Source organism: Ceratotherium simum, chromosome 2 (assembly GCF_057802395.1).
Source record: "Ceratotherium simum simum isolate JZ-2026a chromosome 2, ASM5780239v1, whole genome shotgun sequence".
In the NCBI taxonomy this organism is placed as follows: Eukaryota; Metazoa; Chordata; class Mammalia; order Perissodactyla; family Rhinocerotidae; genus Ceratotherium; species Ceratotherium simum.
This window is the reverse complement of record NC_141901.1, coordinates 91,290,401-91,315,954: the sequence shown is the minus strand read 5'-3', so window position 1 is coordinate 91,315,954 and position 25,554 is coordinate 91,290,401. Positions and strand designations below refer to the sequence as shown.

The 25,554-nt window shown below is 38.5% G+C and overlaps 1 protein-coding gene across 2 annotated transcripts; it reads left to right on the top strand.

Moving 5' to 3' along the window:
• Positions 1-24,894, top strand: LOC101396203 (cystathionine gamma-lyase-like). Of its 2 annotated transcripts, none has more exons than XR_015556389.1 (12): positions 1-330; positions 3,132-3,213; positions 4,758-4,853; positions 6,592-6,701; positions 13,194-13,325; positions 16,564-16,621; positions 17,086-17,163; positions 18,684-18,836; positions 19,231-19,352; positions 19,457-19,529; positions 20,772-20,824; positions 23,914-23,995. XR_015556389.1 is itself a non-coding variant. In XM_087449081.1 (12 exons), the coding sequence occupies exons 1-12, from the start codon at positions 163-165 to the stop codon at positions 24,332-24,334; spliced, it is 1,218 nt and encodes a 405-aa protein (XP_087305207.1). In that variant the 5' UTR covers positions 5-162; the 3' UTR covers positions 24,335-24,894. The 2 variants fall into 2 exon arrangements, 1 of the variants encoding a protein (XP_087305207.1); XM_087449081.1 differs by lacking the exon at positions 19,457-19,529 and adding an exon at positions 24,308-24,894 and having other exon boundaries at positions 5-330; positions 23,914-24,052.
• Positions 24,895-25,554: the final 660 nt, after the last annotated feature.

Here is a 25,554-nt window from a genome sequence, read left to right as displayed (position 1 = left end):
ACCGAGTCGCGGGGTCCGGCTCGTGTGCGCTCGCCGCTGGTGCGCCGCGTCCCGTGGCTCCCTTTCTCCTGATTCTGTTGTGTGTCTTTCAAACCCCGACGCGCCCGTTTCCTAGTTTTATCTTCCTCGGTCTTTTTCTCTCTCCTTTCTTCGCAGCTCAGCATGCAGGAGAAAGACGCCTCCCCGCCCGGTTTCCTACCTGGGTTCCAGCATTTCGCCACGCAGGCCATCCGTGCGGGCCAGGAGCCGGAGCAGTGGACCTCCCGGGCTGTCGTGCCCCCCATCTCATTGGCCACCACGTTCAAGCAAGGGGCTCCCGGCCAGCACTCGGTGAGCTGGGTCTGTCGGGGGCGGTCCAGGGTTGGGGGAGGAAAGAGAGATGGCATGTAAGTGAAACAGGCACGCAAGTAGTTTATAAGATGGATTATATATCAGGAAGGCACCCCGAAAGGATTGCAAGGATTCAGTAAAGCTTTGTATTGAATGGTACAGTGATCATACTTCTTTTGATAAGCAGGACTGGAAGGAACAGTTTGTCCAACTTGCCGTATAGTTTTGGACTGAAAATCGTGTGATTTCAGCAAATTTGCCGTTCAAACCTGAGGATCATGATTTCCTTGAATTACCTTTAGCAGCAAAAGTTATAAAGATATAGTAAGGAGTCAGCTAAAAAAACATTTAAGGGCCTGGTAACTCGCCCAGAATCAAGATCATTCCTGATAGCTGTATTCAGTTAATAGTTAGCGAGTACTTGCTATGTGTTAGATAGATGCTTACATGTATTATATCATGTGTATTACATGTACCCTCTCGGCTAATCCTGACAACAACCCTAGTCTGAACTAGGTTCTCATTTTTCTCATGAAAAATTGAGATGTGGGGATGTTAAGTAACTAGCCTAAGGCTATGTGGCTAGTAAGTGGTGGAGCTGGGATTCCAACCCTGTTCTAGAATCCCACTCTTAGGCATTAGGCTATGCTGTGCTCTACTCCAATAATGCTAGCGGTAGTCTAACCCACTGCATCATTTAAGCAGTGTGGTTTAGTGATTAAGAGCAAAAATCATGTAGTCACAGGACCTGGGTTTGAATTCTGACACCACCTCTTCTGAGCTGGGTAATCTTGAGCAAGTTACTTACCCTGTCCAAACCTCAGGTTGGTCTTGTGTAAGTGGGGTTAATAAATTGTTGATATGTATGTTACACTGTATGGTTCATTACAGTTGCTCAGAGGTTTGGTGTTTCACGGTGTTTACATTTACCCTTTTTCCATTTGATCCTGACAACAACCAGGTCAGAGGGCAGGACAGGTATTATACACTTTTTATAGAAAAGGAATTGACCCAGAGTCAGAGATGAATGATTTCTAAGGCTTATGAGAGAGTCCTCTTTGTTAATCACATAGCCTTTTCCCTTTTGGTAGCATACTTGATAGATTTTGAAGTATTTAAAAGTTGCTGAGTTTCAGAAGAAATTAGTTAAACTTTGTAGGTCCAAAACCTTGATTATACTTCAAAAACCTCTTTAGTGTGTTAAGTCATATACGTTAGGGACGGTTCTTCTAGATTTAGCCCGTTGCTTTGTGAAGTAGAGTTCTAAGGGCATTTCTACGGCTGGCTTAGGATACTTTTAGCTACTCTACTTTGGAATCAGAATATGTACACAGCCTATCTTCCAAGCATGTGGTTTTTTCCTAGCATACGGTTTCGTGAATGTGTAGATGCCCAAGCTTTAGCACTTAGTACAAAATTTAACCAGTTAGCTATGGTATTAATAATTAAATGTTTTCAGAGAGCCAGCAGGGATGGTAAAATCCACAAACTCCTCTTACTACCTTTACAAAATCAGTTAAGAGCACTAAAGAGAGCGTGAGGAGCTGAATGAGAAGCATCTAATTCTCCAGTTCCATTTAGAAAGCCATTGAATGGGCGAGAGGGTGGGAATTTGTCACTGAATGGGTTTCTTCCCCCGCCCCACAACGTCAGATCTCCGCAGTGAATATTGGTGGAAACACGGGGTACCTTTCTGTGGCAGTAGCCACATGAATCCAAACAGTTTTTTTGTGTCTGGTGAGGACAGCTGCAGGTCACATCAAGGAGGTGATGGTGAGGAGTGATGAGAGTATCCTGGAGCCCTATGAAATATGTCTACTCAATTTCTCAGAAACAAGGAAACAAACAAAGCAACAAAACTTTCAAAAAAATAAATCACTAGTACTGGGAGCTCTTGAATCAGAAAGAAAGGTGTAAAGAGTAGTTATGTTTGTTATGTGCTATATGAGGCAGGGGAGAAAATTATAGTGTTTGTATTCCATGTTTGAATCCTGGGTTTGAATTCGGTCTCTGACATTCCCTATGACATTTAGCTTCACTTTCCTCAAAGCAGGTCGTGAGGATTAAATAAAATGACTGGATGGATACAGCTAGCGTGCTGCCATACATGTAAAAGGCACATAATGCAAATTTTAAAAAAGTATTTTGTGGAGCCGCTCTGCCAAGAATTCCTCTCTGTTTTTCGAGTCGCTTTTGTAGAGCCAAGATCTGAACTCTGCGCATTTGCAGGATCTGGTCATAGCTTCCTGTGGGTGCTAAACAGAGCTCCCATCACTTGTTTCTTAGGGGGTAAAATATAGGTTAGAATTAGGTTGACTCTGTTGGCTTAGGTGATTCCTTTTTCCTACTGTCCCTAGATTAATGGGTAAAGGTGAGTCTAACATAATAGTAATGCCGGTAGTAAAAACAACCATTTGTCTAGTGGTTAGCATGTGCCAGGCACCGTGCAGAGAACTTATGGTACATTATCTCATTTTATCCTCATGACAATTTTATGAACTAGATATTTGTGTTTTATTCCCACTTTACAGATACTGAGATTGACTCTGGGAAATGTTGTCAGTCACCTATAGGCATGTAGCTCAGTGGCAGATACAGAATTCTAATCCAGTTTGGCTGACTTCAGACCTCCCCACACCACTACAGCCACAACACTGTCACGCTTCTGTCTAATGGCAAGACATGTCATATGTAAAGAATAGGAAATCACGATGGCAGGATGAGCCCATGGTTGTGGAGATGTCTGTGTTGGGACTCGGATAATAGATCTCTCAGGATGAACTCTAACTTCTTCTCTGCAGGGTTTCCAATATAGCCGTGCTGGAAACCCCACCAGGAGTTGCTTGGAAAGAGCAGTGGCAACACTGGATGGGGCTAAATACAGTAAGTGATTTCCATTTCCAGGTTTGTGAAGTCTAGAATGCATTCCTCTATGTATAGAGAAAATCATCGAGGCACAGGATGTAGAATTAGAAAGAAATGAGGATTAGCTAGTTCAAAACTCTTATTTTACTAAGACATTGAATTATTTGCCCAACATCCCAGAGCTGGTAGAATATGCATCTGTGTAATTATTAGGTAAAAATACATATGAGTAGAGGCAAAATGGCAGAATTTGCTGCTTGGTATCCCTGTAAATGCACTCTTGCATCTGATGCTGTTAGTATAAATAGATAAAAATTAACTAAGTTTTATAACACTACCTATGCGAATATAAGCTTTCTTATACTCTGGTTCATTCACCTGATAATTTGTGCCTGAGAATAGCACCAGCATATGTTTGCAATAGCCCGGTGCCCTTGATAATGTGCTCTCAGAGATTAGGGATTAATTCCTTGAATCGTGTTTTTTTCATGAAGGGAGTGGATTGCTGTTAAATCGTCTTTGTATTTTTTATATAGATGATACTTAATGAGAGCAGAATCTTGACTAGAAAACAAGAGTCTTATGAGTTTTCTCACCGCAAGAATGTAGGAATTAGAAATGTAATGTGAATTGTTGGGTTTGTTTGGGGTTTTGGGGGTTTTTTGTTTTGTTTTGGATGAGATTAAACACTAAACTTCTGGAATTTAGTGCTGTATTTCCTGCAGGAGATATAAAGACTGAGTGTTAATATGCCGGGCACTTTTTTTAAGTGGGCTCTGGGAAACATGGTTGTTTTCCACCGGGTTTAAAATGTAGCCTTTTATATGAGTTCAGTCTTGGACCTCAGATCTGCTTAGTAGAGAAGTGTAATCCCAGCTTAGACTTTTCTGAGATTTTACAATAATTACATTTTTCAAGTTAATTGGATTATGCCTTCTGCCAGTCACAGTTGATTTTTATCATCAAGATGATATATTGATATTTTGTCAGGATATTTTCTTTTGCAGTTTAATGTGCACAATGACTGTTATTTATCTTTTTTTCATTTTCATTATTTTTGTTTAATATGAGATTCAGGATCACTTTTGTTTAAAAGAGATTCTGCATAAAAAATTACAAAAAAATAAAATTGATTAAATTTATCAGATACATCTCAGGTCTGATTTTGAATTTTGTTAAAATATTTATTTCCTCAATTGCATATCCATATAGTTAATGAAAGAATATATCTTTTCTCTATTCCCCAAGTTTGAAATTTCTTTAGAGTTTGATTTTTTAAGCAGTGATTTAATGGGCAATTGGCCTTTTATCTCAGACTTTTGTAAAGAATTATTTCCTTGAAGTGTTTCAGAGAAATGTTATATCAAAGCAAAATTATGTATTTTTTAGTTTAAAGACATTTTGTCTTTGAAAGAGCAAGGGGGATTTTGTAATGGTATTAATCAAGGGACGTCTGTCCTATCAGCAGAGGGAGGGACATAAGTAATGCAAGTAAATACTGTAGGTGTTTTTAACCTATAGGTCTGACTTTTTGGCTTACTCTAACTTGGTTTCTATTTTAGGTTTGGCCTTTGCTTCAGGTTCAGCAGCCGTTGTGACTATCACCCATCTCTTAAAAGCAGGGGACCACATTGTTTGTATGGATGATGTGTATGGAGGTGGGTGACCACTCTCATTCGCGTGGTGGCAGCTGATATTTTAAAGATACTGAAGTGGGTCCTGAATTATAGTAGCACTATTACCAGGATTATTGATTACCTTTTAAAGGTGTGGTGGACCCTCCATGCTGGCTCAGACTTGGTAAAGGGGGAGCATGAACGCTTTGGGTCCCTGCTCTGGAACTGCTTATAAGAGAGACTATCTAATAAGAATTTTACTTAAGCTGCTGGAATGAAGATGTAGGACTTGATCAACTTTCAAACATATTTTACTCTAGAGAAGACAGTGTTTAAAGGGAGAGCATTCTAGTGTAATTTGTGATTTTACCTGCAATGAAGATGAACTGTAACCCAGGTCACTCTCAAAGAGCTTAACTCTACCTACCCCTTTTGGTTTTAGGGGACTTTTTGAAAATCTGTTGAAGGCTATGGACTCCTTTCCCTAAAAAATGTACTTAAGGTGACACCCAATGTTTATCATTTTAATTTTAGGGTCAAGGAGTCTCACCCATTGAGGCCCATCCATAGAGTCCCTTGAAGCCTATTTATGGATCCAAATTTAAGGACTTCCATTCTAAGGGGTTTAAATGCTAGTTATTTAAAGTGGCGAGTGGGAAGGTGAAGAAGACAGTCACCCGTGCCTTTAAGCAAGACTCATTTTTGTGTTCAAAACAACAGCAAAAAATTTTGTAAATATACATATATATTCCAAATGCTTCCAAATAATTAAAATGTGACTGCTAGAATATTATTATCATTTTATCTATCTCCTATCTGAACAAAAGGTTACATCTGTAAGTTCTTTGAAGCAAAGGACTCACTCTTAGTAATCACTTTATCCCTCAGAAATTTGCAAAGTTCTGTGTATTTTATCTTAGGTCCCTATGATAGTTTGTTGAATTGAAATTATAAAATCTCAAACTGTTAGTTACTTTTTGAATGCATTATAAAAAGCTCATGGCAAATGTGGTACAAAATCTTGAAAATAGCTGTTGATTTTTAAAAATCTTTACATTTATTTTTCAATCTTATATTACTGAGGGTCAATTTACATAACATCAAAAGTTGAGTATATTTTTGATTATAGAATATATTTCTTTTTTTTTTTCTGGTCGACTCTCAATAACAGCAGTTTTCCCTTTAAATTTGCATCTGTAAAAATCAAATCTAGAACAGCGTTTATAAAGGAAATGATTCCAAGTTGAATGATTTATCTTTTTTCACTATGTAACTCTAGTAGTTTGATTTACATTGTCTCATTTAGTATCAAAGCTTTCAGAACCACATAACAAAAAGATTGAGAAAGCACAAAGAATAATAACCAATTCTTTTCTGTTACCAAAGTATAATCAGATTGAACATTTATTTTGAACATTTCATTCACACTGTTTCATTTATTTTAGATTTGAGTACTAGGAAGAAATTGTTAAAAAAGATATTGATGTTTCAGGGAGCATGCCGCTTAATGTTCAAAGAGTAGAGATTGTGTGTTTTGAGAATTATTTTCTGCTTCATGCCACTTTGTGTGAATATCAAATGTGTTTTGTTTGCCTCTTTAACTTGTGGTTTAAAATCCAAGCCTTATATTCTTTACTATACCAGATAGCCAAACTATTTAACCAACGTAGAAGTGCTTTTAGGTCTATTTTTATTGATGATTCACACTTGCTTATGTTTTTAAAAGTGTTTATACCTATAAGGAATGAACATTTCTTAATATGATTCTCTTCTGCCTCAGGTACAGGCACCTACTTCAGGGAGGTGGCATCTGCGTTTGGATTAAAGGTTTCTTTTGTTGATTGTTCCAAAACCAAATTGCTAGAGGCAGCCATTACGCCAGAAACCAAGGTAACTCCGTTAGTTTTCAGTTTTGTCTGTTTTACCTGTGATGTTTTGTTTTTATCATTTCTGTTTACTAGAGGACGTAATTTAAATCTGAATAACAAATTTTATTAGAAGCCATTGGAAACCATCAACAAGAGTAAGATAGTTCTGACATCTCCTAATTACTGTAGCATAGTGATTAGGTACATAAATTCTGGAGTGGGATTCAAATTCTAATTCTGTATCATAGTTGGTGTATCATCTTGGACAAATTGTTTAACCAAAGTCTCAATTTCTTCATTTGTAAAATGAGGATAATTGCACCCGCTTTATAGAAAGGTGGTTGTGTGAATAAAATGACATAATGCATATGAAATGCTTAGTACAGTGCCTTATACATAATTGTTAAAAATTTGTTAGCGAGAGCACACAATGCTTAACTGCATTACCAAGTTAGTATTGGTAGAAGAAGTCATCAGAGAGATTGGGTTACAGAAAAGGATGCTTTTGCCAAGCTCCAAAACCCTAAACATAGTGGCTTTTTGAGGGTTCTAAAGTATACTTGAGCAAAATAGTAGTTAGCAGGAGAGAATGGGCCGCAAGCCATCTTTAGCCTCCGTCCTGGGAAGCTTGCGTGCTGCTGGAAGGTGTTTTGTGACTGATTGAATGGCATACACGATATTCTTTTTTGAGGCCTCATTTAAATTCTGCCCGGTTAAAGGAAGGACCAGTGTCTTTCATAAGTCAGCCTTTTCCAACTCTTTGCTAATGACTAAAAGTTTTGAATTGTGCTCAAGATTATGTTACAGTGAATGCTGAAAAATGAAAACTTTTTCTCACACAAATAGTTACTTTGAAGATTAACATGGGGTGAGCTTTGAGTGATTAAGGTTTGTTTTCAAAGGAATTTGTTTTTTATCTTGCTTGGGAGAAAAGATGCTTGTTAAAATAGCTGGTCTGAGTCTTTCTAAAGGAGGACAGCAAACTGTGAGTATGTTAATTCTTGTCAACACGACTTTGTGTAGTCGCTCTTTACTGACTTGAATTAATACATTTTCCCCCCCGAAATATCTGCCTCATCATTCGAAGTAGATTTTAAGTATATATAATAAAGACTTTGTATTTATTTACACTTTTTAATTTCAATCTATTGTTTTTTGTTTTTGTTTATTGCAGTAACATTGGTTTATAACATTGTATAAATTTCAGGTGTACATCATTATAGTTCTATTTCTGCACGGATTACATCCTGTTCTCATGTTCAATGCCTAAATACTAATTACAATCCATCATCACATACCTGTGCCTAATTATCCCTTTTGCCCTCCCCCCTGCCCTTTCCCCTCTGGTAACCACCAGTCCAATCTCTGTCTCTATGTGTTTGTTTGTTGTTGTTATTGTCTACTACTTGATGAGTGAAATCATATGGTATTTGACCTTCCCCTCTGACTTATTTCACTTTGCATAATACCTTCAGTGTCCATCCATGTTGTCACAAATGGCTGGATTTCATCGTTTCTTATGGCTGAGTAGTATTCCATTGTGTATACATACCACATCTTCTTCGTCCATTGTCCCTTGATGGGCAGTTAGGTTGCTTCTTGGCTATTGTGAATAACGCTGCAGTGAGCACAGGGGTGCATGTATCTTTACTCATTGGTGTTTTCACGGTCTTTGGATAAATACCCAACAGTGGAATAGCTGGGTCATATGGTAGTTCTATCGTTAATTTTTTGAGGAATCTCCATACTGTTTTCCATAGTGGCTGCACCATGTTGCACTCCCACCAGCAGTGTATGAGAGTTCCCTTCTCTCCACATCCTCTCCAACACTTGTTGTTTCTTTTATTGTTAATTATAGCCATTCTGATGGGGGTGAGGTGATATCTCATTGTAGTTTTGATTTGTATTTCCCTCATAGTTAATGATGTTGAGCATCTTTTCCTGTGCCTGTTGGCCATCTCGTTATCGTCTTTGGAGAACTGTCTGTTTAGGTCTTTTGCCCATTTTTTAATTGGGTTGTTAGTTTTTGAGATGCATGAGTTCTTTATATATTTTGGAGATTAACCACTTATCAGATGTATGGTTTGCAAATATCTTCTCCCAATTGTTAGGTTGTCTTTTCGTTTTGTTGATGGTTTCCTTTGCTGTGCAGAAGCTTTTTAGTTTGATGTAGTCCCATTTGTTTATTTTTTCTATTGTTTCTCTTGCCCAGTTAGACATGGTGAAAATATGTTGCTAAGACCGATGTCAAAGAGCGTACTGCCTATGTTTTCTTCTAGAAGTTTCATGGTTTCAGGTCTTACATTCAAGTCTTTAATCCATTTGGAGTTAATTTTTGTGTATGGTGGAAGGCAAGGGTCTACTTTCATGTTTTTGCACGTGGCTGTCCAGCTTGCCCAACACCATTTGTTGAAGAGACTTTCCTTTCTCCATTATATGTTCTTGGCTCCTTTGTTGAAGATTAGCTGCCCATAGATGTGTGGATTTATTTCTGGGCTTTTGAGTCTATTCCATTGATCTGTGTGTCTGTTTTTGTGCCAGTACCATGCTGTTTTAGTTACTATAGGTTTGTAGTATATTTTGAAATCAGGGAGTGTGATACCTCCAGCGTTATTCTTTTTTCTCAGGATTCTTTTAGCTATTCGGGGTCTTTTGTTGTTCCATATAAATTTTAGGCTTCTTTCTTCTATTTCTGTGAAAAATGTTGCTGGAACTTTGATAAAGATTGCATTGAATCTACAGATTGCTTTAGGAAGTGTGGACATCTTTAACTATGTTAATTCTTCCAATCCAAGATCTCGGAACATCCTTCCATTTCTTTGTGTCTTCTTCAATTTCTTTCAGCAATGTTTTATAGTTTTCAGTATACAGATCTTTCACCTGTTTGGTTAAGTTTATTCCTAGGTGTTTCATTCTTTTTGTTGCAATTGTAAATGGGATTGTATTCTTAATTTCTCTTTCTGCTGCTTCGTTGTTAGTGTATAGAAATGCAACTGATTTTTGTATGTTGATTTTGTATCTTGCAACTTTACCGTATTCTTTTATTACTTCTCAAAGTTTTTGGTGGATTCTTTAGGGTTTTCTGTCTATAAAATCATGTCATCTGCAAATAGTGACAGTTTCACTTCTTCCTTTCCCATTTGAATCCCTTTTATTTCTTTCTCTTGCCTGATTGTTCTGGCTAGGATTTCCAATATTATGTTAAATAGGAGTGGTGAGAGTGGGCATCCTTGTCTGGTTCCTGTTCTTAGAGGGATAGCTTTCAGTTTTTCACCATTAAGGATGATATTAGCTGTGGGTTTGTCATATATGGCCTTTATTATGTTGAGGTACTTTCCTTCTACACCCATTTTATTCAGAGTTTTTATCATAAGTAGATGCTGTATTCTTGTCAAATGCTTTCTCTGCATCTATTGAGATGATCATGTGATGTGATTTTTATTCTTTTTTTTTAAAATTTTTTGTTTATTGCAGTAACATTGGTTTATAACATTGTATAAATTTCAGGTGTACATCATTATACTTCTATTTCTGCATAGATTACATCATGTTCACTTTATTCTTCATTTTATTAATGTAGTGTATCACATTGATTGATTTGCAAATGTTGAACTATCCCTGCATCCCTGGAATGAATCCCACCTGATCATGGTGTATGATCTTTTTAATGTATTGTTGTATGCGATTTGCTAGTATTTTGTTGAGGATTTTTGCATCAATGTTCATCAGTGATATTGGCCTGTAATTTTCTTTTTTTGTGTTGTCCTTGTCTTGTTTTGGTATCAGGCTAATGTCAGCTTCGTAGAATGAGTTAGGGAGCTTCACCCCTCCTCAATTTTTTGGAAGAGTTTGAGAAGGATAGGTATTAAGTCTTCTTTGAATGTTTGGTAGAATTCACCAGGGAAGCCATCTGGTCCTGGACTTTTATTTTGGGGGAGGTTTTTGATTACTGTTTTGATCTCCTTACTGGTGACTGGTCTATTCAAATTCTCTATTTCTTCTTGATCCAGTTTTGGAAGGTTGTATGATTCTAAGAATTTATCCATTTCTTCCAGATTGTCCAATTTGTTGGCATATAGCTTTTCATAGTATTCTTTTATAATCTTTTGTATTTCTGAGATGTCCATTGTAATTTCTCCTCTTTCATTTCTGATTTTACTTATTTGAGCCTTCTCTCTTTTCTCTTGGTGAGTCTAGCTAAAAGTTTCTCAATTTTGTTTTATCTTTTCACAGAACCAGCTCTTGGTTTTGTTAAATTTTTCTATTGTTCTTTTAGTCTCTCTTTCATTTATTTCTGCTTTGATTTTTATTATTTCCTTTCTTCTACTAATTTTGAGCTTTGTTTGTTCTTCTTTTTCCAGCTCCTTTAGGTGCATTGTTAGATTGTTTGAGAGTTTTCATGTTTGTTGAGATAGGCCTGTATTGCTATAAACTTTGCTCTTAGAACTGCTTTTGCTGTATCCCACAAATTCTGACATGTCGTATTTTCATTTGTCTCCAGGTATTTTTTGATTTCTCCTTTGATTTCTTCATTGACCCAATCATTGTTCAGTAGCGTTTTGTTTAATCTCCACATATTTGTGGCTTTTCTGATTTTCTTCCTGTAGTTGATTACTGGTTTCACACCATTGTGGTCAGAAAAGATGCTTGGTATTATTTCAGTCTTCTTAAATTTATGGAGACTTGTTTGTTGCCTAAAATGTGATCAGTCCTGGAGAATGTTCCATGTGCATTTGAAAAGAATGAGTATTCTTTGGTTTTTGGATGGAATGTTCTGTATATATTTACTAGGTCCATCTGTTCTAGTGTGTCATTTAAGGCCAATGTTTCCTTATTGATCTTCTGTTTGGATGATCAATCCATTGGTGTAAGTGGAGTGTTAAAGTCCCCTACTATTACTGTGTTACTGTCTATTTCTCTTTTTATGTCTGTTAATAATTGCTTTATATATTTAGGTGCTCCTACTTTGGGTGCATAGATATTTGCAAGTGTTATGTCCTCTTCTTGGATTGTTCCCTTGATCATTATGTAGTGCCCTTCTTTGTCTCTTGTTACAGTTTTTGTCTTAAAGTCTATTTTGTCTGATATGAGTATTGCTACCCCAGCTTTCTTTTCATTGCCATTTGCATGGAGTATCTTTTTCCATCCCTTCACTTTCAGTTTGTGAGTGTCTTTAGGTCTGAAGTGTGTCTCTTGTATGCAATATATATATGGGTCTTGTTTTTTTATCCAATCAGCCACCCTATGCCTTTTAATTGGAGCAGTTAGTCCATTGACGTGTAAAGTAGCTGTTGATAAGTATGTACTTACTGCCATTTTCTAACTCTTTTTTCCTCGGTGTTTTAGTAGTTCTTCTCTGTTCCTTTCTTCTTCACTTGCTCTCTTCCTTTGTGGTTTGATGGCTTTCTTTAGTATTATGTATCTTTGGGTTCCTTTCTCTTAGTTTTTTGTGTATTTATTATAGGTTTCTGGTTTATGATTACCATGGGGTTCATATACAGTAACCTACATATATAGCAGTCTATATTAAGTTGATGGCACTACTTTGTATATATTTATACTTAATTTTAATTTATTTTTTTATTATCAGTGGGAATAATAAATTCTTGCCCAGGCATAATTTTTATAGATTCTTTAAATACTTTGGTTCTTGTAGAATATGCATTATTTTAACTACTTTACCTTTTCTACAGTAACACTCCGGAGTAGGAAGAGTATTAAACCAGATCTCTTGTCCATTCATATAGGTAATAAAAAACGGACCATTAACCCTTTTAAAAAGAAAGCCGTAGATAATGTCATTCAATACAGTGGCACCTTCTTTAACAGATAGAACTCTCTTCTTTTCTTTGTCTCTTCAGTAACTATCACCCATCCACTGTGTGCCTGAATTGTGCTAGGTTTTGGAATATATAGATAAACATGTATTTTCTCTTAAGTGAGCTGTAGCCAGGCGTTCTGCTGTGTGTCTCTTCTTCACTCTAAAACCTATGCTCTTCTTCAAGTCCTGGGTACTTAGTTTATAGTTTCTAGTGCATCCGGCTTTATTTAAGTTAATATTAAGGATTTTTTGACATCATGGGGATAGTTCCCTTTAATGAAAATTCTAGGATGTAACCTTAGACAGACTATGTTATTTATCTTTGAGAACAAAATTCCCAGAGACTGAATTATGTCTTTGGCATAATCCTCTTTTTTATGGAAAATAATTACAATAATTAACTTTAGCACTTTTCTGCTTGTATGTACATCATCTTTTTTGATCCTGAGAACAGTCCTACCAGGTAAATAATTACTGACCCCATTGTAGAGATGAAGAATTTGAGGAATATAGAGGGTAAGTTCCTTAGCTCTGACTTCTCTGAAATTTATAGGCGCTAGAATTCGGATTCTAACCTTTCAACTTCATCATCCATGCTCTTCCAGGGTAGCCTCCCAGATAGTCACAGTATATGGGATGTGTGTTTGTACAGTGTGTTTTTACAAACTTTTGGCATTTATTGAATTGTTTTAGCTCGTTTGGACTGAAACCCCCACAAACCCTATTTTGAAGATGGTTGACATTGAAGCCTGTGCACATATTGTCCATAAACATGGAGACATTATTTTGGTCGTGGATAACACTTTTATGTCAGCGTGTTTCCAGGTAAATGAAAATAACTTTTTTGCCATGGTTAGTAGACTGTACAGACACTTGTAATTAGGAAAGGAAGGACTTGTATACATTAAAATCATTCTCAAGCTCATTACATCTAATCATAATTATTGATTAGAGAGAGAATTAAAATTGAATCTTCTCTACCATTAGTTAATATCTTTTCAACCCTAGGTTAATATCTTGTATGAGACCCTGTGTGTTTGAAATGTTGTCTTAATTAAAGCTTTTAGGTTCTCTTAGGATGTGTGAACTCTGAAGACCTGGCCTTGTTATGGGATTGTTTCTGTTGAGGCCTTCCGTTAGGAGAGACCTCCATGTTTATTTGCTGGTTACAAGTCAGTCATATTGTTTTTTAGTCACACCTCATATACTTAAGCTTATATATATTTTTTACCTGACCAACCTTTCAAATAAAAGGAAAAGAAAAGCTATACTCAATGACATCTTACTGTATGTCACATGTGTTATTTCTCCATTTCTCTTTCTTCTTTCTCGTTTCTCTTCTCTCAGGACCCCATTGTCTATGCCTCAGCCTCTGTATCTTTGCCTTATTTGTATTATGAATTTCTACTTCATGTTGCACATGTAGCTGTAAGCATTGATAGTGCTCCTTTTAAACTGGTGTCTCTTCCTGCCTGCCCCTCTACAGACATCTCCCCCTCTCTCAAACCCTCCACTCATCCTCCATTCCTTTCCTTTTTCCTCCTACTTTTTTTCCAGATCTTCTTCCTTTTTGTTTTGCTCCTTTTGGTGGGTCATTTGGGATCTCTCTGTAATTGACTTGTCTGTCTTTTCCCTCATTTCCTCTGAGTGACCTAACTCTGTTTCCTTTCCTTATTAGGACTCACCCTCTCCCCGCTCTTTCCTTCTGCCTTGTGGTCACTCTTATTACACTACCTGTATTTCCCCTTTGTTCTGGAGAGTTCCTGAAGCCCCAGCTCATTTTCTCCTGCTCTTCAATTAGGCAGATGTTTACAGGCTCAGTTGTTTACATTTCCCCCTTCTGCTCTGGGTCCCTGAGGTTGGCCCAGGCTGCTGCCTCCGTGTGACTGGCCGACGCCCTGGGAGTCTGCGTGAGCCTGTTCTTCACCTTCCTCCTGTTTATTCAGAAGGCAGTGCCATGTTTTATGTTCCTTTCCAGAAACACATTTCCTGGCTATTGCATTTAGACAGCTTCACTGGCCGACCACCTTTGGCTGCTTTTTTTTGTGAGAAAGATCAGCCCTGCGCTAACATCCATGCCAATCCTCCTCTTTTTGCTGAGGAAGACTGGCCCTGAGCTAACATCTATTGCCAATCCTTCTCCTTTTTTTCCCTTTTTCTGCCCAGAGCCCCAGTAGATAGTTGTATGTCATAGTTGCACATCCTTCTAGTTGCTGTATGTGGGATGCCGCCTCAGCATGGCCAGAGAAGCGATGCGTCGGCACGCGCACTTAACCGCTAAGCCACGGGGCCGGCTCTGGCTGCTTCTTGTATCAGGTACAGCAGTCTGTTTCCAAGTGACAATCTCCTGGCATTATCTGTTTGTCTCAGGTGATTTTCACTCTTGGTTTCTTTATCCCAACTCCTTACCCATATACCACTTACAGGAGGCTGGTTCATACAGCCTAGGATTGCTCTAGCTGCGTCACGCTGAATCCTGTATATTGCCAAAGAGACTGCGTGAGTTGTTTTAGGCTGAGCCTGCCTAGGTTACTCATCAGGCCTGGCCCTTTTTCTCCTATTACCGTCACTAATATAGGTCTGGTTTTTCTACCTTTCTGGAGCCCACGTCATGTTCCTCATGCCGGGGACTGTAATTTGCTTCATTTCAATCTGATTCATTCCAGCTGATTTATTCAAAATCACATTGTCTCTAGGCAGCCACATGCCTTGGTTCCACAAAGCAAATCTTCTGAAAAGGTCCTCTCGTTGCTTCACCCTCATGAAAACTGGATATATTCTCTTTCTTCCCTGCCTTTTGTCTTCTGGATCTTTTGTAAGTCTCACAAAAGGCAAAATGGACATACCAGCCCAGAGTTTCAGAGTAGAACCTCTGGATTCAGGTAGTCTAGGTGTGAGTCCTGGCTCTACCAGTTTTTTATCCGAGTGGTCTATTGTATTTTTCTTAGTTCCCTTTCCTCATCTGTACGATCAGAGTCATAACGGTACTGATTTTGTTGAGTTGGGTAGAGTATTTCTATAGTGCTTCACTAGGTTATGTGAAGTATTTAACATGGTTCTTGGCATATAATGAGATCAACAGATATTAGTTATTGGTTTTTATTTTTCCTTTTCTTTTGACCATAGAGTTTCCAGAATGTTAGCACCAAGAGAGACCTTAGACATCATCTAGTTCAATCCGTCACTTTGGAGATGAGCAAACACATACGTAGAGAGGGCTTTGAGCAACACCTTACTTAAAACATCCTATTTTTGAAACACTCCAAATGAAAAAGATTCATAGCCCCCTACTCTAAGATCTTCCAAAGATTAAACACCATCCAAAGGTTAATGCACATACACACACACATAAAAAAATAATTTTCTTTATTTTAAAGAAAACGTTAAGTGGAAAGATGTTGATAAAATATTGTTTAGTGAATAAGTTGATTATAACTTTAACTCTCCCTATAAACAAAGACATTTTAAGACTAAAGGATTAATTTGCAGGAAAACTGAGTGAAGGAAAATAATCCAAGCAAATTTCTTTATAAATGACTTTCCACTTGGCAAAACTAGTATAATAAAAGAGTAAGTAAGAGTGAAAATCGTGGCAAACCAAGTGAGTAATCACAGCACACATGGTAAGGTTTGAATGATTAAAAATCTAAGCAGATCAGTTGTATACTTACTTGCCATAACAATGGCTGAATGTTGACGTCAACTATTTTATGTGTTTACTGAGTCATAAAAATGCCAACATCTCTGCTGTGGGTAATAAATTTAGGGGCCAATCAGCAACTACTCTAAAGAAACAGATCAGGAGACCTGTTGACCCGAGTTTATCTGTTGTTTCCAGAAAATTTGTGCCTTTGGATTGAATACTGGGCTTAATACTTTGTATTTTTGTTTGGTTAGAGGGAGAAAAGGGAAAGATAATATCAGAGATATGGGAAAAATTTAAGATGTATGTATTTTTGACAAGTTAGAATGGGAATGGAATTTACAACAGCAAATAGGCAAGTCATGAAACATATTTGCAAATGATTTCCCATTTAAAATAGAAACCTTTTGTTCCTTTCAGCGGCCTTTGGCTCTGGGGGCTGATATTTGTATGTGTTCAGCAACAAAGTATGTGAACGGTAAGATGCGCACAGTCTGCATTTGGGTCTTCTTTTCCACACGTAGATGAAATAGCACAGGGCTTGGCATTTTGGATCCCTTTTCTTCTACTCTTATTCAGATTTTCTCTGACTCATGTAGAAAGTAGAAAAAAATAGTATAATTTGATTAAATATAGGATTTCATTTATAGCAGACAAAACTATGCTCATGCTTTATTAGCAGAAGATTAAAATTTACTATAAAAGTTTATACTTTTATCCTGCTGACAGCTTAAAAAGAAACATTTAATTTTTACATGATTTTTATTTTATTGTTTTATGTATAGCTTTTGCTACTCTCGAATTGAATGAAGTTTATTTAAACTTATTTTATAGGGATTTTTCCCAGAGAGTTTTTTTCTAGTGAAAGTTGCATGTTAGAAATTATAAAGTGAACAATAAACATACATTGTTTTTAACTTAAAGGTTTTCATTTTGTTTTAGGCCACAGTGATGTTGTAATGGGCTTAGTGTCTCTTAATTCTGATAGCCTCCATAGTAGGCTCCGTTTCCTGCAAGAAGGTGAGTATTAAATAGTCCAGATTTCCCCTTATGCTCTCAGAGTGACCACATTTGATGTTTGTATTTCCTCTGAATGTTGTGAAGTGATAGCATTCTACTAATTTAGGAAGAAATGAGAAGTAGAGGGAAAAGTTCTGATTTTTAGAGGAAAGAAGAAAAATTGGGTTATAAAAATATAGTTATAGCCTAACAGGGCTTAATGATGTGATATAAGAGACGAATTTTGTTATTTTTCAAATCCATGTTAATTTTGATCATAATTTGGTAAAACCCAAGTGAATTTTTTTTTTTTTTTTTTTGTGTGTGTGAGAAAGATCACCCCTGAGCTAACATCCATGCCAATCCTCCTTTTTTTGCTGAGGAAGACTGGCCCTGAGCTAACATCCATGCCCATCTTCTGCCACTTTATGTGGGACGCTGCCATAACATGGCCTGACAAGCGGTGCATTGGTGCATGCCCGGGATCCGAACCCAGGTCACCAGCAGTGGAGTGCCCGCACTTAACCGCTATGCCTCAGGGCCGGCCCCCCAAGTGAATTTTTACTTTTAAGACTTAATGGATTTCTTTTTCTTTTTTTAAAAAATCGTTTGGAATGATGGCTTTCTTGTACTATATCTTTTATATCTGGAATGGTGGTTAATTTTAAATAGCACTTAAGATATAAACATATTTCTCATCAGATGTCTGAACACCATTTCCCGTTTACATTGTTCAGTTATCTCAAGTATGGATAAGGGCTTGTTTAAAGAGACTTGGTTTAACCATTGCGATTTGACAGATAAGATGCAGACATAATTAGGAATAAAAATGCCCTTATAGAACACAGCCCAGTCAACACCAGACTGCAGCCTTGTAAGACCAGAGAGAGCACCCAGCCCAGCTGTGCTGGGACCCCTGACCTGTGGGAAGATAATAAGTGTCTGGTGTTTTAAGCTGCTTAAAAAAAATGCCTTTCTAGGAAATAAGTATTAAAGTAACCAAAGGGGGCCCTGAGGAGGGAAACCAAAACTTATTGCTTGATAAATTCCTTCATTTATAAGAAGTGGGAGTGAAGTGCGAGTCCTGGAGGCATGTGAAGTCATAGTCTGCTTTAGACAAAAGCTAAATAGAATGTTAGCAGAACATTCAGGAATAATAGGAGCTGAACTGCTGTTTTTCTCTACATGTAATGCTTTTTCAAAGAAATACGAGGTTAAACCATGTGCAGTGTGTCATTTCATTAAAATCATAGAAGCGACTATGCTCATATTCAAAAGTTTATATCACTGCGTTTGTACTTACTTTATTTATAAAGTAAGTACAGGATATTTATTTCCTCTCTCGTTTTAAAGCCTGTTTCTCTAAGCATATTTTGTGCTTCATTTTCATGCTACTGATTTGATGTATTAATTTTTCCCCCTAAAACTCAAACATTGGGCTTTGTAACTAGCTTCTCAGAGTCATAGTGGAAAAGAGGGGCAAGAGAATTTTCTAGGTTTCTCCCCACTTTCAAACTAACCCAGGATTGTTCATTTTACAGTTCTTGGAGCAGTTCCCTCTCCTCTTGAGTGTTACCTCTGCAATCGTGGTCTGAAGACTCTACAAGTCCGAATGGAGAAGCATTTTGAAAATGGAATGGCAGTTGCTCAGTTTCTGGAGTCTAATCCTCGGGTAGAAAAGGTTATTTATCCTGGTATGTTCATCTGATTTCTAAGCACATATGCTTACACTAGGATTTTAAGGGGTATCCTAGACATCCTGTTTATGTAATGTTTATGTGTGAGTGGGGAGAATATTCCAGGTTAAAGGGACAGCATGTGCAAAGGTCCTGAGATGAAAAAGAGGGTGGTAACTGCTGGTATAAAGAAAGCTAGTGTGGCTAGAGCACGGAGAGGGTAGAAAAGATTGGTGAAAAAGAAGCTAGAGAGATAGAGACGGGGGCCAGAGCAAGTAGTCAGATGTGAACATGCCATAAAGCTCACTAGTAGGATTATTTGCAATTTACTTAAGCAGACGGTGTTTTTTTTTTGCTCTGAAATTATAGTTTGACTCTAACGTAAGACTTTTATTACGCCTTATGATTCCAGGGCTGCCCTCTCATCCGCAGCACGAGTTGGCAAAGCGTCAGTGCACAGGTTGCCCAGGGATGGTCACCTTTTATATTAAGGGCACTCTGCAGCACGCCGAGACTTTCCTCAAGAACCTAAAGGTAAACCTTCACTTAGGTTTTTACATTGCAGAGGTGAGACCTTCTCACAGCAGTTCACTATCTCTCACATCCATCAGCTCAGGTTCACGTTTCTGTACCTGCAGGTCACACCCATAAACCTCTTCATCATGAAATGTTGGGCTGAAAAATGACTTTGGAGCAGTAGCAGACATCTGAGTAGGTTTATTTACTTAACTCTCCACACACTTCCAGCAATCTGAGAAAGACAGAATGTCCTAATGCACTGGTTTTCAAATTCATTTAAAAGTGAACCCCAGGGCCAGTCCCGTGGCGTAGCAGTTAAGTGCTCGCGCTCCGCTGCTGGCAGCCTGGGTTCGGATCCCGGGTGCGCACCGATGCACCGCTTGTCAGGCCATGCTGTGGCGATGTCCCACATAAAGTGGAAGAAGATGGGCCCAGATGTTAGCCAGTCTTTCTCAGCAAAAAGAGGAGGATTGGGATGGATGTTAGCTCAGGGCTGATCTTCCTCACTAAATAAATAAATAAATAAATAAATAAATAAATTTCCTTTTTCAAAGGAAATGTATGTGAGACCTCGAAGTAGTGTGTGGTTAGTGCACTGCACGAGGCTGTTCTGAAATCCAGCCTAGGAATGGCTTTCCAAACCTTGGGCCTCCCAGGCTGCATCTTCCTGGGGTGAGGGAAGGGAGGCCTTTGCCTAATTTTCACAGTGACAGGAGGCTCTCGGGGCCCTAGGAGGGAGGCCTGTCTAACTGCGTGTACTGGGCTTACACTGAGCTCACGCAGTGGACTCTGCGCTTTCAATACTACGGGTCTAATGAATAGGACGCTGCCAGATTAGTCAAAGCCCTCCTGGTGTCTAAAATTTGTACATGTCTAATATCAGAAAGATCGTAGTGTATATCTAATTTAATACAGTTATGAGAGTAACTTAAAATATTTGCAAAAGTCTATGACATTATAACACTAAATACAAAATCTGAGTTTTTTTCTTCTACTCCAGGATGGAGTAAAATGGATGTATTAATTTAATAAGTATTACATATTAACAAGTAAGTGTATAACTTGATAGACATTTAGAGATTTATTTAAAGGGTAACCACAGAGCTAGGTCTCAAATGTAGTAATTCTGAGGTTTTAGAGCTCATGTTAAGTATTACTTAAGTACAGGGCCAAATTAGGAAGGTATAGGAGAAACACCTTGATCGCCGTTTAATGTTTTTAAAAGTTTACACGTAATATGTCTGCTTGGTGAAATCATTGTTATAGATTTTATGCTCATTTTTTCTTTGAGTTTCTTGCCCAATTTGTAGTTTATTCATTATCACCACCATTTCTCATCTTCTGTCCCAGGGCTATTTTTTAAAAACATTTATTTTTAGACTTTTGTATTTTTATTTTAGTGGAAGATCTAAATTAGTGTTTTCTTTGTCACAGTTGTTTAACCTGGCTGAGAGCTTGGGAGGACTCGAAAGTCTTGCTGAGCTTCCGTGAGTATATTTCTGTTTTTCTCAGTATTTTAACTTTGATGTCAGCTTTAATGATTCTTTGGCAAAAGGAGTATGGTAAAGTCAGGGATAATTCAAGATCTTGAACAATCAGAAGAACATAGCACAATGTAATCAGAATGGACTCTACCTCAGTAGAATGGAGAGCCTGATAAAATCTGGTGGGAGCTACTTATCTGTGATCTGTGTCCTCCCAGGTTTTGCTTCCTTCCCTGTTCTGCCTGAAGGAGATTCCAGCAGTCATTCTCTTTTAGGACCATCTGACCTCTGACCCAGGGCTCCTTGTTCCACCCCCTCTGCCCTGGAGGGGAGGTTGGGGACTTTGTACTGGAAGGGCTGCTTTCAGGGCTCCCTGGGAGGTGGGGAGTGTGTCTCTGATGAAACACCTCCTTGACCTGGATGGTCAGAGGAGGGCCTTACTAGATAATAAGGTCGCATCCCTTTATTTTCTGCTCTCTGGGTAAACCTTGAATAGCTCCAAATTATCTGCAGGATAAACGCAAAATCTAACTTGGTACTCCTGACCCTTCACTGCCTGACCCGATCAATTCATCGAATTTTAGCAAAGCCCCAGAGGGTGTTAGAACATAACGCAGCCTGAGATCAGGCAGTCCAACAACTTATTTTACAGACAGGGAAACAAAGATTCAGAGACTTCTGATTGCTCAGATGTCACACAGGAATATGTTAGCAGCTTGACCCTTGAGGCTTTGCATCGAAACGGTAAGGGGGGGTAGAAGCAGCCTGGGTCTCGACTGAGACTACTGAACCTTTGAGCTTCGATTTTTCATCCGTAAAATGGGATTGATAATTAAAATAATGATTATCATTTATTGATTACCTGCCCCACCAAGCATTCCTGAGCTATATCCTGACTTTCTTGTATGACCAGATGTTGTAATTATTGCAGGAGTAAATCAGCATCATTACCTCCTAATTTTCAGCTTTACTAAGTGCACATTGTACATTTCTGTGTTTTAATTTTCATAAACACTTCTGGAATAACTATGTTCTGGAAGCATTGTGCTGAGAAGAGTCAGGGATTACCAAAATGTAGGCACCTTGCCCTCTCATAGTGGTTTACGGTTTCTGGAGAGAGAAAGTCAATTTCACAAAATTCACAGGTATATGATGCCCAAATAATGATTCAAGTAATTAAGATAACATGTATGAGTTTTTGTTAGTCCTTCCAGAAGATGCCTGCTGGGAAGTGTGGGTGCACGAGAGGGCACGCTCCGCATGTGCAATTGGTTTATTTTTCATAGTAATGACATGTCTATTACTTTAAGGCTCTCTTGAAAATAGCCCTCCCTGATGTATTTAGGGATTTGGTTTAAAGTTGCTTGGCCCTGAGACACTCCAGCTAGGCGGTAACCTTGATGCCAGTGGACGAGTGAATTTAGGTTAGGGCTTGTCCAATCTATCACCTCCTTCTGTGTCTCCCAACTCGGCTGCAACTGCTGCAGCATTGCAATAAGAGGGGCGGGAAGCAGAGCCAGCATGCGGGGGGGCTGGGCTCCCAGCCTGACGACATGATGCGCGCTAACTCAGTGCCCTTAGGGAAGTTATCATCATCTCAGTCTCAGTTTCCTCAGTTGTAAATGTGGATAACACTGAACCCAGCCCTTAGGGTTGTTGTGAGAACATGGGGGAAAAATCCCTAAGCTGACGCCTCGATGCATACTAAGTGCCCAGTAAATGTTAACTACTATTACGAATTATTGTTTTTATTAGGCGTTTACTACATTCCAGGTCCTTGTAAGTGGTTTATATATGTTCTTTCTGTTAATGACTGTGGCACACTTTTGAGATAGGTGTTCTATCCAATTTTGATCCATTAAAAGAATGAATTAATGCACACACATGACCTAGTAGAGTGCCCGCCTCATGGTAAGCACACAAGAAGTGATAGCTATTATTATTTCAGATACGGAAATCACTGTGAGTACAGGGAACTTTCACGAGCCCACACAGTCAGGGTGTGGAGGGGCTGTGATTCACACCGAAGTCTGTTGGTCTCAGAGGCCTAAGTTCTTATTTCTACGTGTGCCCTCTCTCGTAAGGAATTAAGAGCCTGAAAAGGCAGAACATTTTAAGGAGGGTGTTTGCGTGTGAAACGTCCTTAGAGTGATAAAGGAAGGTATGCGTTTACTTTGACCACGACTGAGATTTTCTTTCCACGGGTCTGAGGTGAGAGGGGAGGAGCTGCTTGGGCGTTGATCTGCGGGTCGGGTGCAGGAAGGGATGCGTTGGTGGCCGTGTGCGCACCAGGGCTCAGTGAGCCTGAAGCGCCTCCTCCGTGCTGCCTCACCACGGTTTCTCCCTCCTCGGATCGCTGGCCTTCCCTGCCGTCCGCACTTGTGGGGCCTTTGCCGAAGACTGTTCTGGTTTGTGAGTTGTCACAGTCTTTAGCTCCTGCCGTGTTGTCTAGGGTAAAGGAAAGCTCTCATTCCTCCTGGTCTCCCGGTTATTACTATAGTGCCTGACCGCGGTAGGCGCTTTGCCTTTCCACGTGTCGATGATGACGATGAGTTGCTAGATAGTTTTTTGAAAATCCCTGGAGGCCTCTCTGTCATGGGTGATGTGCCGGAATTCCTGCCGCTCACTGGTGGCTACTAGTGATCCTGGGTTGTCTTTCCCTGATCTGCCTCAGAAGGTCCAGTTCTGGATTAATCCACTGATCCAGAGCTGGTTGGTCTTGGGGTGCATGACTTGTGGCCAAGTCCTCATTCAGGCAGGTGTTAGAATCCACACCTGTGTCTTTCCCTCCTGCACGGCAGTGCTTGACTGGCACCTTCAGTGTCTGCATTGACTGGATCTTACTGATGGCATAAAAATGATGAAAGATGTGGGTTTCTACTTAAGATCATGACTAGAAAAGATAATTTTCTTAATTCCTTATTTTTTTTTGCCTGTGAAAAAGTATGGATGTATGAAGAATTTGACATTTAGATTTGAAAAAATTGAAGATGATTGCAATTTCTGAGATAAAAATATACCTCCTAAAAATATACCTAAAAACATACCTGATACAATATAGTGATCAAAAATTTGCTCACTCTTTCTTCCAGGGCAATCATGACCCATTCATCAGTGCCTAAGAGTGACAGAGATGTCCTGGGAATTAGTGACACACTGATTCGACTATCTGTGGGGTTAGAGGATAAAAAAGACCTACTGGAAGATCTAGATCAAGCTTTGAAGGCAGCGGTAAGTTTTGTTATTTTAGTGTGTGCGCGCAGATATTTCTGCTTAATCTTGGGGTGTGGGTCACGTTATTCATAGAGTGGCCTCACTGTGAACTCTGAAGTTTTTCTCTCCGCTTCCTACAATAGACAGGGTGTATAAATCTGCAGAGAACTGCAGATTTAAAGGATGGCAGTATTCCGAAGAGAGTCCTTGGAGGAGGTGAAGTGTTTGCCTGCAGGTTTAATAACATATTTTTCTTGTGCACTGTTAATACAGCACCCTCCAAATGCAAGTCACAACTAGCATCCCAGACCTGCTGTTAGAAGCTGCTTCCTGAGAAGATCAGATCTTCTGAATAATTGGATGGACCGTTAAGGAACCTTTGCAGAATTTTCAAGTGAAAATGTTAAGGCACCTCATTACCTTCCACGACTGTAGCCTTCCAGGGAGCATCCCTGTTAGAAACAGGTTCTCTGTTTCCCTTATTGCCAGCACATCAATTGTGTTAATATCTTTTATTACTTTTGGTGTACCTTTGCCTCTGAAGGAGGTGAGATTTGTGCTGCGTTTGGGGATCATGTTCTTTTTTTCATAGCTTAAGATTTATATTGATCATATTTACAATATAATGGCAATTCATTTTTGATGTTTTCTGAAGAATTTAAATTATTAAATGAATGTTCACAAATCAAGTGTGATTTTTGCATATTGTTGAAAACAGCACTTAAAGCAATGGTTTACACTTAATTACGGTAAGCCAAAAATCAAATTCTTCATTTAGCCAAAACATCTGCTGTGACATTCTGCTGATTTAAGGTTGTACTTACTACTTTTTAAAACAATAAATCTAATTATCAAATGCATCCCATTGTGATATTCCTATATTATGTGGCATTAACTTGTATTTGTGGTCCCTTTTAATTCTCAACTCTCAAAGGTCTCAGCCACTTATGTTAATTTTTATAAATTCAGTTATAAATTCCAAATCTTAGTGTTTGCAGATTAGTTGTAAATTCTATATGTGGCAGGTCAGAAGCCACTTTTATAGACAGAAATATTACTTTTTGTATTTTTATCTGAAATAGTAAATTTGTTGAGGCTAAAGGAAGAAATACTGAGAATCTTTTATAGTTAAGTGTATAGTCAGCAAACTGTTGTCAGTAAGTCATAAATCAAATAATTAGATTTTTAAAATTGTTTTTGTACTAAAGGCTTTCAGTCATTTGTTTTCTATCACCATTGGTTTCAGTTAAAAAAAGCATATTGTTCAACTTGACTAATAACAGTGCTGGGTAGGAGAAGAATACATAGAAGACATATGCCTATCTATTGTCCACGTTCTGAATTATACGTGTAGAGTCTGGAAATTCCGTCTCTATCTGCCTCAGCCTTTTGAGGCAGGTCATATCCCACTGTGGTCTCCGGCAGACCTGATTTCTTGCGGTCTCGGTACCTTAGGGCTGTGGGAATAAACAAACACCAACCAAGTGGGAAAAGTGAAGGCTATTTATTGTAAGCTTCAA

Coding starts and splice junctions, on each gene's coding strand:
- LOC101396203 (XM_087449081.1), top strand. CDS start 163: ATGCAGGAGAAAGACGCCTCCCCGCCCGGTTTCCTACCTGGGTTCCAG. Junction 331..3,131: donor GGGCTCCCGGCCAGCACTCG/GTGAGCTGGGTC, acceptor TCTTCTCTGCAG/GGTTTCCAATATAGCCGTGC. Junction 3,214..4,757: donor ACTGGATGGGGCTAAATACA/GTAAGTGATTTC, acceptor TTTCTATTTTAG/GTTTGGCCTTTGCTTCAGGT.